Consider the following 18,220-nt stretch of genomic DNA (forward strand, 5'->3'; position numbering starts at 1 on the left):
AATATCTTTAAAACAAAATAAGAACATTAATGTGGCTATTGACCGAAAGTTGGGAAACACATTTTTGTAGACAGAAATCATGCTAGTTTCGATGCCAGACTTCGGTTAGACTAATTTACTTCGCAACCAGTACATTGACAGGTTAAAAGTCATTTCTGTCATGCTTATCACTGATATTCGGTATTTTTCTGTTATTTGTCTCAAGAAATAATACGTAGCAAAACTGTGTTTAAATATGATTGACGTAAGTATACGACGGAATAATTGCATGTAGCCCGAATGAATTATTCTACACGCGGCGTATTGCCGATTTGATGTATTTAACTTTATATCAAAACGGTGATGCCAGGTCTTGTGGAATCATTATTAGCTAATTAGTGCGTTTAATTAATCGGGACAAAGAGTACTGTCTTCGTGTCGAAACTTTAGCGTGCTGCTATAATAAAATGTATAAATTATACGAGCCCAAACTGTTGCACGCTGATAGAGATATTTGTTTAGTATACATGCCCAAATTGTTGCGTGCGGGTAGAGATATAGGTGTAAAATATACGTACCCAAACTGTTGCATAGAGATATGAATAACAGAAATCAATGTCGCAGTGGTTAGGAGATTGCGGTGCAGTGCGGGTGATCTAGGCTCGATGCCCGTCAGCGGCTGATATTTCTATTAGCTATTCTATCAATTCAGCGCTAGGTAATAGTGTTTCCGACAAAAAAACCTAGAATAGTCGCACTGGGGCGTACTTTTGCCTTGACCGGAAATAAGTTGTTACAGTCATTCCAGCTGTGTACTTTCGCCGACTACCTTCATAAAACAGAATTTCCTATTGAGATTCAATACAACTAAATGGTGCATTATTTTCAGGTTCTGGTCGTCTCACTGTCTGTCCGTTTGTCTGTCTGTCTTTCCGTTTATCTACCAATCTATCATGAATTAAGTCCGCTCAGTAACTAAATAATGATTTGACTTATGATTCTCAAACATGATAGGCACATTGCTTTGGGCGTTTGTTACTCCCGCGCAGTTCTTTTCTTTACTTTTGAGTTTTTGTTGTGTATGCTTGAGTTTACAACAAAACATTTCTTAGTAAAAATTCCTTCTATTTTTCCAAGGTGTTAACTCGATATCAAGATTTCAGTGGCATCTGTCCTTTTTAGAAGTCGAAACTATTATTGAAAGACAGCAATTCTGTCATAAGACAAAACAAAAGTATAAAAGGCGCTGTTAACATAACTTGTATTTCGTCTTGGGATGACAGACTATCGTTTATATGTATATTAAGAAGTTTGATCATATGCCAAAAAAAGCTGAAGGGAACTGTCAAAGTAATGATTTATCAATAGATATAATATCGTTTTACTAGGATGCTAACCTACAATTGTATAAAGATTCTTGGAAGAATTTCAGCCAATAAATGACCTTTATAACTACTTTCTCCCCTATTATCGTTAGCTTTTAGGTTACTGTGTCACTGTATAGTACGTCTCAGTCTAATATGAAAAACAGCACAGATTTTTAGAGTGATATCACAAGGTGTATGCTACTGAAAGTATGGGAATATGTAGTAAAAATATATGAAGTCATCCCAAAAAAACTGTACCAGCTTCCGTATCGAGTTCGTTGCTTTTTTATTAACCAAATAAGAAAACATTGCATTTCCGCTATATCCCATTGAGGAGTTTTAATGTTGCACTGGGTCTTTTTAGAGAAACGACATCTCCTCACTATTTGACTGTTAAGAACGAGCACTTTTGAGAATTATCGATATCTTGTCAAGCGTGCTACAATGTTATTTCACTCTTTTTCCACTTTTGCAGTTAGTGCTTAATACTCCTCCAATAAATGTTAAGTTTATTGAGTGAAAGGCAATAATTTTAAAAGTTTCTTATTCTCGTGCATTGTCAGGAGTAATTGCGAATATTATGAGTCCTTATCTGGTTTTGAAAAAAGGTCTACTTTTATTCAGACACATTCAAAGGTGTAGCAAAATATCTGAATGCTTGTCCATGTATTTGTAAACATAAAAACTGAGAATATATGAAATAAACTTTTGAATCAAAATTGTAACAAAATAGGCGTAGAGGGTTCAGGTCTATGTGCATATCAAATAAAGGCACATATATAAGCGCATAGAGAGTGACGTCACTACATTCCGTCACTGTGTCAGTATGGAAGGGCTACGTTATAGAGTTTATGAAAAGAAATTTTCGTGAAAAAGAAACCGATAGGGAGTGACCGACCGAGGTTTCTTTTTCTCGAAGAATTCTCTTCATGGACTGACATAGTGTGAAATCTACGCTGGACCAATCAGAATTGCAGAGTCAGTCATGTCGTCGCTCTTCAGCGTGTACAGCTGTTCTTCGAAAGTTATTGCTATTGTCACACTGTTCTTCAAGAATAATTTTAAGAAACCACATTTTTTTAAATATAACTCGCTCTGATTGATCAAAAAAGTAGGTTGCAGTGCATACTATCGTAGCAATGAAACGTAAAAGACGCGTTTCAAAATAGCCGCTAAAAGTGTCATTAAAACGCTTTATTTGACAGATTCTACAGTATATCGATATATATATCGGTAAATACAGTCTGTTGTAAGCATGCACTATATTTTAATGTGTACTACATTTTAAACTCTATGAAGAATAACGTGATTGGGTACAAAAGGGCACGTTTAATATTGTAACGACTGACTTGTTCAAGTGTGGTTTCATGCTATTGTTAGTAAAGATCAAAGATTATTTACAAATAATAATATCCAAACGGTGTGACAAAAATTATGTTTATTTTTATAACATGCCTCATGAGAATAAAGTTTAAATCAGGTTTAACAAATGTCTGGCAATAATCTGGCGTAATAATCTTTTTAGGTGGTCAGTCAGCTAAGGGATATGTCATGTATTCTTAAAAAACATGCGGCACTTCTTCCATGACATTGAATACCTTGAACTACATATTTAATGTATTCTTTACATGGTCGTCAAAAATAGTGCTTTTCTGAAGAATACAGTGAATCTGAAATGCATTGAAAGGATTTGCCAGTTTCGCTCAACAGTGTATCTGGTCAGTAAAGATTTGAGTCCTAGAAGCCGCCATTTTAATGACTTTTGCGCATGCATAATAGGCTAAAAATATGTCAATGTTGAAAATAATTATACGTAAACTTGTCAGTATAAACGACTTCTTTTATGCTTCCACTGTTCTAAGGCTGTAAATTTACAGACAAAATGACGTCTTTGATTACCATGATTTCGTCAAAGATAAAGATAACCTTTACTTCCTACATTAAACAGAGAATGCAAATTTAAATTCGTAGATGATATAAAATACACATTCATAATTAAGTTGAATTTCAAACACGTTTTATCCTTTTTGAAACATGATATTTTACTAAACATTATTACTTCTAAACATAAAATATTTTTAATTCTAAATAAATTCACTAAATGCCATTCTCTCAAAACACATTTTAATGTAAATCTTTGCAAACCCTTTTTACAATTAAACTTACAACCCTACGTAATACTAATCTTGACCGAGAAGAAAATGTTTTATTTGATTAGCCTTATACAAAAAATTACCATGTACTATTTAATTGAACTAAACGGTTGGATACCGTATTTATTTACCAATATTGTTCATAAACACGCGCACACACTTGCCTACTTCACTACAGTACTTATTGAATTTAGCGATCACCTGATCCTAACCAAGGTTAAAAATAACTTCTCATGTGGCGTGATCGTTTGACTGCTGGTCTCTTTATTTAAAGTAAAACGCAGTGTTTTGATTTAAAAAAGAAAAGAAAAAGAAAATAAACACGGTTTTATCAGAGAGGTGAGAATCTTTATGTACATTTATTAATTAAATGTTTAAATTGCAAAAACTAAGCGAACAATAATTGTTTGATGATTTTCTAACACGTCAGGTAAAATGTATCGTTAGAAAACAGCTATTTTATTTCTTTCAATAATAAGATAAACAGCGAATGTTTATGACATGCTTGAACCATACCAGGAATATGTGCCAGCTGTTATATAATGCCACCATTAATCAATGTTGTCAGAAAACAAGTTAATTCTATTGCAAAGAAGTTTAGTTTATCATCCTTGGAGTTTCGAATGTGTTCGATGTGGTTTAACATGTTTTGCTAACTGTTTTCATTTACAACTGTTTTGATTGACTTATTGTCCGTATTTTTTATTCGAAGTTCTCCTTTATTGCAACGCGACACTATGTTTCTAAATTTTATGACGATGAGCTGTAAATGCTAAGTCGAAATAAAGTTTCTGTTATGTTCTGTTCTGTTCTAAATGGCATTACTTCAACAGTTATATATTTAGAAAAGGGATCAGTATGAAATTAGATATAAAATAAATTCAAAAATGTTTGCAAGGCATATTATATTATAAAGACAGTTAATTATAACTATTGAATGACAATAAAGTGGTTCAGCCTATCCTGAAATATCGATTTCTCGGGAAAAAAATACAAGATCCGTCAAAATTCATTCTACTATATATTTCTACTATTTCCGTTTAACAGTGCGACTTATCACAAGTAAAAGAAACAAATAATTGCAAAAACAAATCTATATAAAGTTTTTATACTCTTCATATATTGTATCTCATAAATCTGTATGTACGTATATTAGGGTCGATAAGTTCGTTACTCGAGCGTTTTATGCGGAATAAATAAATCTAAAATATCACGGGTATCATATCTTCTGAATCGACGACCGTGTCTTTTTTTATGGCATTGAACCGCAAAGGGCACATACAGGTGAAAAATCGGACAAAGGTTAAACACCCTCGGATTTACATTGAAACTCCTCTTTAGTTCTTGTCTGTATATGACAGGCATATTTAAAATAAATTGATTATTTCTAGGTTTCCTAACTTGTCTAGAGAATATTAAATAAAGTAGTCACATGAAAACTCTCATTAACTTTTAAAAGAAACACGCTAGTTTCCAGCTGTTTCAAATAACTAAGGGAAAGGGGTTTTTTATTTGCTGGAAACTTCCTACATTTTATTAACCCTTTTACACAGCTAATATGAACTTTTTGTTGACTTTATCTCTTTTCATTAACAGAACTAATTATATTTATTTGTTTGTTTAATGCTTTTCTGAAGTACTGAGTAAGTTTATTTACTCAACTCAAATACTACAGTTATATGCTTATAGCAAAAACATGATTGTATATTGACAGACGATATGAATTTATAAGGAGTATAAACGACACAGTAATGGTGAAACAGTTATAAGGACAGAAATTTTCATATTTTAATATAATATGTATAGTAACGTTTCTGACATGTTCGTACCCTAACTTACCGTAATTATGACAATCATGCACAATGTACAATAAAAATAATATCGTTTATTTCCTCCAATTCTGAAGAGCATAACATATATATATAGTAAATGTAAAACAGAAGCACCATATATGTATGTACCTCGACACATATATACAATGGTATATATGTAAATTAAAGTTATTGCTTATAACATTTTAGCTTTAGAAGTACAGATTAATTTCAACCATAAAATAAAAACTTTAATTATCTAAGCATCGAATGCACTTGGACTTAACTCGAAATCGAAAACATAAATCCGAAGTATTGAGTTTATGACAACGACAGTGCCAATTAATAACCTTACGCGAAAGTGAGATAGCTATTAACTGTACTGAATTTTAACACTGGAAACAAAATTTTGCGATGAAGTAATGTATTACACTGTGGTCGTTTTCGTTTTAAAAACAATTTACGAAGTCGTTTATATTTGTAGCAGAGAAATTACGTTCTCGTAAAATCATAATGAAAATATTAGCATTTAGACGTAGTTATATAGTAACGTATTCTGATGAAACCATTTCTTCTTTCTCATTTACACGACCATTAATTTTTGTTCTGAAAAAAATCATTGTCAAAATCTATCATAAATATTTGTACAATAAGCCAACGTTTATATTTTTGTAGTCAAAATTTTGGTAGTGTTAGTCATTTCAAGTTCTAAACTGCTAAATTAATTTAAAGTTCTGATTATCGAATGAATGATGATCCTAAAGGACTATAAAAATAAATTTGAAATGGATCTTTTTTTCAGACAAAAAGATGGCATCTCCTATAAAGATAGAAAGCCCTTCAGTACGGTACACACCGGACTTTATCGAAGCTGACTATAACTACACGAATACCACCGTCCGTCAAGACGCTAAAGGGACGTATATTGCGACGCCAACAAATACAAAATATACTTTCAGAACAAAGAGAAAGGTATAGTATTAAATGAATACCATGTGTTAGATAGTGTCTGCCCTGGATTAATTCCGAAAGTCCCTAATATAGAAACAGATGAAACCATACAACATCGTCATGATTCCAATATGTCTGGGTTTTCTCCATAATAATACAATCTAGGACATATTTAACGGTGGTTATACGGAATTACATGTAATGTTCTATAAGAAGCTTGAAATTTTCTGAAAAAAAGGTTATACCAAATATGTGACTGCTTCATAAAATGATGTTATGTACCACGGCATTTAACTATACGTCTTCTCTCACTGTTACTACAAAGCCTCAATAAGGTTCATTCAAGAAGGTATATATAATTTGAAATAAGTGAATTAGCGTGTAACAAGTATGATCAGAAAATACAAATAAGTCGGTCGTTTTCTACTCATTTTAGGTGATTGGAATAATTATATCCCTGGTCGATTTTAAGGTATATATTTGTATTCGCCAACTGTAGAATAACAAAGAGGACAGATCAAATTAACAAAGTATTCAAATCTAACTACACTTTAGTATTTTCTATATTGATTCACTAACTGAATTATAATGGCAACAAATTTTTATAATCAGGGACAGAACAGCCTCGTAAGACATCAGTGTTTTTATTTCATAGTTTCACGTTTGCTTTTAAAGAAACTGACAGAGGCCAGTATTGAACAGTTGTTTTTGTTATTTCCAGGTACCTAAGTTCGGACTGATGCTGGTTGGTCTTGGTGGCAATAACGGCAGCACGGTGACAGCCGCAATCTTAGCCAATAAACACAAAATGTCATGGCATACCAAGGAAGGAATAAAACATGCCAATTATTTAGGTAACAGTACGACAATATCAATTACTTCTATCATCCTATCTATCTATCATCGTCATATTTTGAAATATGATATGCTCAAATTACAGAAGATATGTTTTATATAATTTCAAATAACATGTATTGGACTTTACGTTTATTTTCAGATATGACAGTATCACTATTTAAACTACGCAAGGGAAAATAATTTCCAGTTTTGTTAGATTCTCTGCAGATTTATCATTCCAATGCAAAACACGTTTCTAAAAACAACAAAATGACGGGTATGTCGTTTGTTTCTTTTAGGTTCAATCACTCAAGCCAGTACTGTTTGTTTAGGAACCGGACCCGAAGGAGAAATTTATGTGCCATTAAAAGACATGCTTCCCATGGTTGACCCAGATGATATAGTAATTGATGGTAAGAATGTGTATATGCATTCTATTTTATTTCCTCAGACTTTCACTAATATAACGGTAGGCGTTACTTTATTCTACAATTTTCAGTCGGAAGTGATTTAAACGAACTGTCTGTCTTTAAATAGACAATTACGAATAAAAGAATTTCTCTATCGCAGATCTAATTCAGAAATTGACTGCTTTCTTTCCTTGACAACCTCTCAAGTTTATACCAGTAACATTTCGTTTAAGTTCTACTATATTTTTAGTGAACATGCATATGCTGACTTCGTAACTTTTTTAAATTACAGGTTGGGATATCTCTTCTCTAAACCTTGCCGATGCAATGGAACGAGCTCAAGTTTTAGATTATAACCTCCAAGTACAGCTGCGTCCATATATGGAAAGAATCAAGCCACGCCCCTCTGTTTACTTCCCAGACTTCATTGCTGCCAATCAGGCGGATCGCGCTGACAACGTTATCAATGGACCAAAACAAGAATTACTGACAAAAATTAGACAAGATATAAGGGACTTTAAAACAACTAGTGGCGTTGACAAAGTGATCGTGTTATGGACAGCAAATACTGAAAGATACAGTGAACTTATACCAGAAGTTAATGGAAACGCAGAAATCTTACTGAACAGCATTAAAGCCAACGAGAGTGAAATTTCGCCATCTACGTTGTTCGCAGTGGCCAGCATTCTTGAAGGGGTATGCATGAAATAATATCAAGTTATATTTTTACAGTTGAAGGGAAGATATTAAATTACAAAAAGAAGACCTTCAGTACTTCCAGCAGATAATACAGTAACTTTTTCAATATTTTAGTAAAACTGAAAATGTGAATGTTTACAAATCAGATAAACCATTCTTATACTCATATAAATGTAAGATTTAATTTATAATTACAGGTAACATATATCAACGGTTCCCCTCAAAATACATTTGTACCAGGAGTTCTGGAACTGGCAGAGAAGAAGAAAGTCTACATTGCCGGGGACGATTTCAAATCTGGACAGACAAAATTAAAGTCTGTATTGGTAGATTTCCTAGTCAGCGCGGGTATCAAGCCCAGGTCCATAGTCAGCTACAACCATCTTGGGAACAATGATGGAAAGAATCTTAGCGTCCCGCAGACGTTCCGATCTAAAGAGGTATGTGCTCTGTGTGATTATCTCTTAAAATGCGTGTACAGTATCCAGATATAATATTTCTTTATCCTAATGCTGAAGACAAAATCTTTAATCGCCTGATTGAAGCCGGTCCTATATTTTAAGCATACATTTCACTGTAAGGACGTAGTAACAGACTGCAATTCTAGCCACATTGTCTCGGTCAAACAAATTTTATTTTAAATGCATTTCATTTATTAATAAATTTATAAGCTATACATGTTTCGGCATTTAAGTGATTCATTTCGCTATCAGACATCCTGCTTTATATAAATACTCTGTGGCCAGTGAATTGTGTGAGAGAATTATTCCACATTTCACATATATGCAAATTGATATACTGAGCATTTTACAGTACAAGAATTATGAAAGGACTATTTCATTGCGTAGCAGACCCGTGATGATTCTCCGCGCCAAATATGGCAATATGTTTGGAACATATAAAAATATTTTAACGTATAGGCATTGGACGTTTATCGTTTGTGATTATTCCAAATTACTGCATATTTCTTCATATCAAAGGGGTTTCGTTCTTTATAAATAATGAACAGTTATGACGTTATATGAATAATGTTTTAATAATATCTGGCTGGCTATATTTCATTACGTGTTTTATATATCTGATAATAATTATATAAACTTAATAAACATTTACATTTTGCTTTCAGATTTCAAAAAGCAACGTTGTAGATGACATGGTAGATTCCAACAACATTCTTTACCCAGATGGTAGACGTCCTGACCACTGTGTCGTTATCAAGTACATCCCACACGTTGGTGACAGCAAAAGGGCAATGGATGAATATACCTCTGAAATCATGATGGGTGGCTCAAACACTCTAGTTATTCATAACACGTGCGAAGATTCTCTACTGGCTAGTCCTCTGATAATTGATCTAGTCATACTAGCTGAAGTTTTCGAACGAATTCAGTACAGAACTGAAGATAGCAAGGAATTCCACAGTTTTAATTCTGTTCTATCAATTCTGAGCTATTTGTGCAAAGCACCACTTGTCCCCCGCGGTACACCCGTTGTAAACTCACTCTTCCGCCAAAGAAGTTGTATTGAAAATGTTTTACGCGCATGCGTGGGTTTGGCTCCAACCAATCACATGCTTCTAGAGTATAAGCATGAGCAGGTTGTTCAAAAACACACAAACAAACAAACCGTTCCAAGCAAAGCAGCAAATGGTATTACACAAGAAACTAATGGACATGTCCGACATTCGTCAGATGAAATTGAAAAATAGCTTTCTTTCCTGCAAGAAATAGGCAATGACATAATTATACAACAATGCAAAAATAAATTATTTATAATTTCTTTATATAAAATATCAATTATGTTATCATTAAGAACATCGACTCGAACTTGTTTGGAAGCCAGTTTAATGCAGTTCAGAATAAATACAGTATCAATGAGTTTGCACTTCACTCTTACTTACATATTAAAAAAATCAGTTTTGTTAATGATTAAATCTTGAGGTCCAGTGAATATACTGATTTGGGTTTAAGACCATAAGTGATAAACTCGGTGTGTTTTGCATAATACAAGTGTATATGTGGAAGTGTTGCAGCATATGCTTCGATTTGCTGAAGCATCGCAAGCATAAAGCCATAACTTCAAAAGTAAAGGCATTTTTAGAACATTAACAGTTACTGTTCTATGAGAAAAACTGCTTCTTTGTGAAATATGATATTTATTTTGATATGATTTATATTCATTTATATGATATTTATGTGTTTAACACTGAACTTAGGTTGAATTTATATATTTTTATACTATGAATAAATCGTAAAATAAAATATTTCATCCTAATTGTCTTGTTCAGCCTTCGTTTGAGAGGTCTATTCTGTGTGATTTGTCCTCTGAACACGTCGAGCATGCTGTAAAATTAAAACTGTTTTCTTTGTGTAATTTGGTCTCGGTCACAAATATATCCCAAGGGCTTCTGCAGACTTTAATACACAAATCAAACGTGTAGTGTTGCTATTCTTGCATAAAAACATGACACACGACGACTAAACTATTGTTTACATATGTATTGACATCAGTGTTGTTATATTTTCTGGTCCTTTGGGATCATTTGGAGTCCATTCAATAGATGTGTAATAGAGTTCCGCTGAAGCCGGTGCTAGGGGATGTGAGAGGTGTTGCATATTTCATTACGTCTCATGAACAGACTCGATCACACCGAGGCTGCTATTATTCTGCTTGGTTGCATTCTTTGCATCCTAAGGACCTTTTTACAGATTTTATTCACGATTCCAGTCCAATTTTTATTTAACATTCTGTTGTTCTTGGAAACGGAAAATATGTTTTGAATATCCATAATCAGTGCCCAGAAATCAACAATGCTGCCAAAAGCACGAACTGAAGGTTTTTAAACGATTTTTTGATCTCTCGTTATTACAAACTTAACATTACTATTTCATATTACCTAAATATTTAGTAAAACAGGAGCACAATTTCAAAAATAATAACTTTACATTCGATTTATATTGAGTACAAATACAGCAAAACATTGTAAGGATTAGATTGCATCTTTTATGCTACAAGAAGAGGTTATTATGAAAGAAACAAGACGCAGATACCAGATATCAATCTGCGCAGAAATACATATACGTCCCTAGAAAAGCATTTCAAAAATAAAAAAATAATGTATTTAACAGCACGTGAATTGCCTTGTTTACACGCGATTTTTCTTCAGTTAATACATGGGCGGATCCAGTGTAAAAAAGTAGTTTTTATGCAAGAATGTATAATCGAATAGCGTTATATCCGAAAAAGAACTGACTCATCAATGCAAATCAGCACGAAATACTTTAGAACAAGTGTTTATTTGAGTCTGATCATGAGAGGTAAGAACTGTCGAACATTCCTTATGCCTCTCAACATCCGAATTAAACGGGACTCTTTAATAAATTGACAAAATGCAAGCAAGCAAAACATTACATGAGTCTGTTAATGAGACGTATTACAATGTGGTGCCAATGACGGCAATATGTCTATCTTAGCTAAGATGAATTTCTTCAAAATATCATTTGTTGAAGACAGTTCATTTTCTCTTTTTTAGAAGAAATTGAGCCATTCTCGGTAGTTTTTATAATTGGAAAGAGATGTCCTATAACTGGAATATAACAACCATGTTTATTCATACATATATACTGCATTTTTGTTGTGTTTAACGTCACACCAACACAGTTATTATTATTATTATTTACCAGATTTTATAGCGCTCTTTTCATCTATAAAATAAACGTTCAAAAATGCTTAAGTTATAGGTCATGTGGCGATTTTTCAGTTTTTGACTGTGGAGGAGGACCCAATGAGCCCCTCCGAGCATTATTTCATCACGGGCGAGCACCTAGGTAGAACCATCGATCTTCCGTAATCACTCACGTGAAGGATTCTATACCCGCAAGTGAAAGCAATTACAAACCTGGATGCGGGAGTCAACGAGCAAACGGCAGAATGCAGAAGCTTTATATATTCTTCAAAGTGTCTAGCTAAAATGAATTTCCTTGTTCCGTCTATTTTTGTTAAACAGGAACTTGAAAGAAAGATATTGCATTTCCATAAAAAATATTTTTAGTGTTAAGGTTTTGTTGTGAAGTCTATTTGCGATTAAATTGATCAATATGTGACAATAAAACGCGTAACATATCTATATCATTCTGTTAAAAGTGCAAATAATCTGTTATTTTCAAAACAATTTATAAAGCCAGTATTATTATGAGTCTAGTTAAAACTTGTTCAGTATATTTGAATGCAGCAATTTTAGTTCATATTGTTACAAAAGTGTCTAAATGACCAATAAAACGTGGGATTTCTATTTTCTATTGCAATGTAATGGGCTGCTGGGTTAACTTTTTCATACATGCAGCGTCATGCAATCAGCTTCTAAATCGAGGGTTTGTCCAAACCTTCTGCATTTAACAGAATTATCTTTGATGTTACCAATGTGTTTCAGAGTCGGCCATTTTTCAAGCAGTTGCACGATTTCTTCAACTTTTTTAATGACCATTAATGAAGAATACTATACTATGCATGAAATAGTTTTGTTTCTTTTAAAACACAAATTACTTGTTTATGGAACGACTTTATTTACATTGTAAAATCTTCAAAGCTTCTTTGTTTTAGAATAATCCAAGTAAATAACATAACCATACCTCAGAACTATTACATATTGTGTAAGGAAGACATTAGTAGAACTGTTTGTTCGTTATTTTGAATTTGAGCGGCCATTCCACTATCGTCTGCCGTGTCATTTTAGTCGCGTCACGGGCCATTGTGATGCAAGGCGGGTATGCGAGGGGTGTCCCCTCCAGGCTTTTGACCATTTTTGTTGAATACATTTTTTATCATACATCTCTATCCCCTAATCCTAATTTTCATTTAGTTTTTTTCTCAGTTAAGAGAAAAATTGTTGGGACGCGCCTACAGTGCCCACAGTAGTCACGTTTAATTGATTAAGTGCTTCAAAAATCACATACATGGCTTTATTACATACTTTTATCATTGAAGGTAAATAATATGTTTAAACCATAATTATACACCTCGGGTAAAAATGATTAATGTAAATTGCCACGAAAGGAAAATTATTTGCTTCACTTTCCTTAAGGTTGTTCTGCACGTTTGGATCGAAAACTTTTCTACAATGTAGAATTTGATTAAACTTTGATTTTTCAAAACTTCATATTATACCTAGAAAATTCAGCAAATAAAAAAGATAGGGTCGTGTGCTTGATTTTTTGTTAGACTGATTTGAAAATTTCGGACCTCACGCATTATTTCATGATGGGAGTCTATGGGAAAATCATTACCTTCATAACATTTTCGCGAATAGAAATTTTTCTACAATGTAGATTTTGATTAAACGTCTCACAGTTGTAAATAAACACATGGCCTATAATTTGATGAAATAAAATGTATAGGTCCGTGTGCTTATTTTTGAGATATTTGACCATGATTAATGTGAGCCGGATATTTCACGCTAATTTTAAGACATTATTTTGATTATTTTAACGTGTCATATGTTTTAATATCATATTTTGACTAATGAAATATAGCATCAGTATCATTGTAATAAATTACTCACAAGTTTCAATTAATTCATAAAATGATTTTCATTTCCGTACGCCGTATCCAGGCTTTATTATACGTTTTCCGGATAAATGACGTTACGCCATCACTTCCGGTTTATCAAACGTGCAGAACTACCTTAGTATACACTAAAACGCATATGATATTTAAACAAGCGTGTGTGAAGCCTAACCAAACGGAGTGAAAACTAAATCAATACAGAATAACATTTTAACCGAGGTTTCTTCCACAGATAAACTCTTATTAAACAAACAGAAATATATAATTACCATTATATGAATAATGCCGTTACTCATTTCTTTCCATTACTTCCATCGCGTGTGTTCAGTATGTTAAAATGCTGGTAATAAGACAAACATCTACTGCAAATAAAGAACTTAAAATTTAAAACTTGAAATTAAAACAACTGTTAAAGGCAGAAAAGAAAATTTTCTTGACATATCTGTTTTAGAGCACGTTAAAAAGAATATCTTGTAAATTGGGGGTTAACGTAAAATCATCTTGTAAATTGGGGGTTAACGTAAAATCATTGTCCTTAAAATGGCTTTATTAATGAATATCATATAAATTAAATTCTGATTTCCTTTTTTGCCATCGCATATTCTATCTCCAGAATATGTAACATTCTTTACAAGCTTTTTCCACATTAAAATACTATGAGTACATCTAGAACTATAAATAATAGCGGAGATCCATTTCGGGCGTGGAATGAAAATTATGTTTGAAGGCATATTTGATAGCATCACATTGCTTTCACTACAAATTCAAGCGTGTTGTAAACTTTCTGTTAGTGGATCATACTTATATAAATAATACACTTATTGAATTGTTTGCCGGTCAATATTCTAAAATACTGCCAATGGTCATTAGATATTGCACATTCTAATATGCTTGACTCTGTTAAAACACACTTACGTTAGAATGACGTCACGTTAACGTGCGGTGGCGTCATGTTTTTTGTTGCGACCAAGAAAGATCGCTCCTATATTTTATCTATTGTTTTAGATTAAGGACATATTAGAATCAAAATAATTGTTTTAACACTATTTATATACTCGGGCGGTAATACGTCGGGCGTAATAATTTTACGAGGGCGCAGTGCATAAATGGTGTTAAAACACTCTTTTGCTATAAATCATTTCTTAAATAACAGATCGAAAACAAATGTGTTGATGGCAAAATAATCTCTCTGCAATTCTATAAGTAAAATTGTACAAGTATTTTATCAATTAATTCGATACGAAAAAAATATTTTTTTTTAATTATGTGTGTCACACTATATAAACAAGAGCCATGTCACACATGGCTAACCCCCCCCCCCCCCACCCCCACCGGGCATATTATAATTGAAGGCTAAAGTTCCTGGCAAGTTAGTGTCTGAAAGTATTGATTTTGGGGAAAGCTTTGAAGAACCGTTTAGTTGTAGTCCGCATCAGGAGTTTTAAAGTTAATCTTAAAAAAAATGCAAGACCACACAAAAATCTTTATCAGGTAGAAATTGGTCAAAATACACCTCAAAATTGGATATAGCATGCATGTTGTACTACAGAAAAGTGGTCTTGATTTTTCCCTACGACTAGTAATGAAAAAATTACAATAGAAGCTATTTATAGTAACAACAAAGGGAAATAATTTTAAAGAAGGGAACTGCGCAAGACACTTTGTCTCATGATGGTGTATAATTAATTGTGGCAAGTTACATCAAAATCCCTCCATGCATGAAGAAGAAATGCTTCGGACAAAGTCATTCTTGTATCTGACCTTTGGCCTCTAAGTGTGACCTTGACCTTAGATCTAGTGACCTGGATCTTGCGCATGACACTCCGTCTCGTGGTGGTGAACATTTGTGCCAAGTTATATCAAAATCCCTCTATGCATGAAGAAGAAATGCTCCGGACAAGGTTTTCATTCTTGTATCCTTTGACCTCTAAGTGTGACCTTGACCTTAGATCTAGGGACCTGGTTCTTGCGCATGACACTCCGCCTCGTGGTGGTAAACATTTGTGCCAAGACATATCAAAATCCCTCCATGCATGAAGAAGATATGCTCCGGACAAATTGTTTTAAGAAAATATGATAAAGGGGAAGAACTCAAATAGTTGGCAAGGTAGAGTTATTGTTCTTGCACACTGCACTTTTTCCCAATGTGTTCTATCAGTGTATGAAGTTTGAAGAAAATCCCTTCAGTACTTTTGGAGTTATGCTCCGGACAAATTTAAGAAATATGATAAGGGAAGAACTCAAAATAGCAGGTAGAGTATTGTTCTTGCACACTGCACTTCTTTCAATGTGTTTTATCATGTATGAGTTGAAGAAATCCTCAGTACTTGGATTATGCTCGGACAAATGTTTAAAAAATATGATAAAGGGAAGAACTCAAAATAGGCAAGGTAGAGTTATTGTTCTTGCACACTGCACTTCCTCTCAATGTGTTCTATTAGTGTATGAAGTTTGAAGAAAGTCCCTCCAGTACTTTTGGAGTTATGCTCCGGACAATTCTTTTTAAGAAAATATGATAAAGGGGAAGAACTCAAAAAATAGGCAAGGTAGAGTTATTGTTCTTGCACACTGCACTTCCTCCCAATGTGTTCTATCAGTATATGAAGTTTGAAGAAAATCCCTCCAGTACTTTTGAAGGTATGCTCCGGAAAAAGGTCGTTGCGGACGGACGCACGCACGCACACACACACGGACGGAAAGCATTTCTAATATACCCTTCGCCTTTGGCGGGGGGATAAATAAAACGTTCTAATTAGAATGTGACATTGTCAATTAAATAAATGACTTTCCTATGTAAAATCATTTGATTTCAGATAAATTTAACTGCTTTAATCTGTGATTCAATAAATTCAGTGTTTGTAACAGATTAAATTCATTTTTTGGATACAATGATTACGTTTAAATATAAAACTATTCTGAATAGAACAGGGAGTATTAGTTTTCAAAGATCAGATTAAAAACTGAGTTAAAATGATTGTGTAGTAATGAAAAGCCACACACGCATTTTACATGCGAATCTTTTTAAGAGTAGATGTTGCAACAGTCATTCAGATAGCACCTTGTAAAACTGCACTCACATATGCTATCTATAATATAATTTAAATATAAATATTACATTTCATCATTCAACTCTCGAATTTGGACGGAATATAATAAAAGCTATCAGTTTTGACATAATTGCCCTTTTTATGACAATAAAATAGTCATTTTATCAAATGCGATAAAAAAAAAGGTCTTTAGAAACATGCATTAGCTTTTCAAGACGTTTGATAAGCTTGAAAATGGAAAACGCACTTAGATTGAATGATATATTATTATTATTATTATTATTATTATTATTATACCAGATTTATATAGCGCCCTTTTCATGATCAATTTCACGTTCAAAGGCGCTTTACATAGTTCAAATGCAGCCACACAGGGCGCATAACTCATCCTCTACTAGTACAGACACAGAGCGATCTGATGAGAGGGACAGAGTGAGACAAAGCCCCCGTGACAGAGAGATCAGAAATCAGATACAGGCTTGTCCGGCTAACTTAGCCTAGCTCGTTGCGAATAGACAGCCTGGTTCTTTAACGTGCCCAGTGTATAGCACTGATACACGCAAGGATTGCCTGGATTCCTGACCAGTACACCTCTAGTGGGGTGGGAAACACGGAAAAGCGTTTCTGAAAATTCCCGAGTAGCTGCCGGGGATCGAACCCCCGACCTCAGGATTGGAAGGCCAGTGTGCAAACCACTGAGCTATCCGTCCATCCATATATTATGATACTTAGACCTTGTTGGCCCTTTCATAGTTAAGTATCGAGTACATGTATACAGTATGTTTATTTCAAATAATTGGATTATGTTTGGTATAGAGTCTTTCAATTTGTGTATCAAAACTGATAAATCCCCAGTTTAACATGATACATTCCATAGGCAAAGCCCGGCTACTAATAGCAATCCTGATCATAATGCCGTTACTAATCAGTTACACACTATGGGCATATTATTACACTCCATTAGCCGAATTTGTGAAGTCAGCAACACTGCAAAAATATTTATTTATCTTTTCTTTTTTTCACATTTTATTTGAACCGATACATGCTTTTTATTGGCAATTATTCTGACACTGTATATGTCATTCCCAAATCAGCAAAATTACAGAGTTTTACTCTGTCATGACTTTTTTCATTTTTATAATAAATATTTGTCTTCAAAACAGCTTTCCCGAATTCAGTGAAACCTTGCAGAATTTTTTTTGCATCTTATATTTAACCCAGTTATGCACATTTTCGGGATGTTCTGCTCGAATCATGTCTTGCAAAGATGGGACTTTAATGCCCTTTTTGATAAAGTATCTTCTGAATATTCTGACTAATTAAACCGAGCTAGCAACATTTTCGTTCATGTCGTGTTAGGCGACCTGTAGTTTTCCACTTCTTCTATTTCAATACGTTTTGTAA

General features: G+C 33.6%; 1 protein-coding gene across 1 annotated transcript; it reads left to right on the forward strand.

The window, feature by feature from the left end:
- Positions 1–3,681: 3,681 nt before the first annotated feature.
- On the forward strand, positions 3,682–10,481 carry LOC123534240 (inositol-3-phosphate synthase 1-A-like). Its single transcript, XM_053520258.1, has 7 exons — positions 3,682–3,838; positions 6,113–6,282; positions 6,983–7,115; positions 7,398–7,511; positions 7,801–8,204; positions 8,405–8,647; positions 9,334–10,481. The coding sequence occupies exons 2-7, from the start codon at positions 6,121–6,123 to the stop codon at positions 9,913–9,915; spliced, it is 1,638 nt and encodes a 545-aa protein (XP_053376233.1). The 5' UTR covers positions 3,682–3,838; positions 6,113–6,120; the 3' UTR covers positions 9,916–10,481.
- Positions 10,482–18,220: the final 7,739 nt, after the last annotated feature.

This window comes from Mercenaria mercenaria, chromosome 12, assembly GCF_021730395.1.
Source record: "Mercenaria mercenaria strain notata chromosome 12, MADL_Memer_1, whole genome shotgun sequence".
Lineage (NCBI taxonomy): Eukaryota > Metazoa > Mollusca > Bivalvia > Venerida > Veneridae > Mercenaria > Mercenaria mercenaria.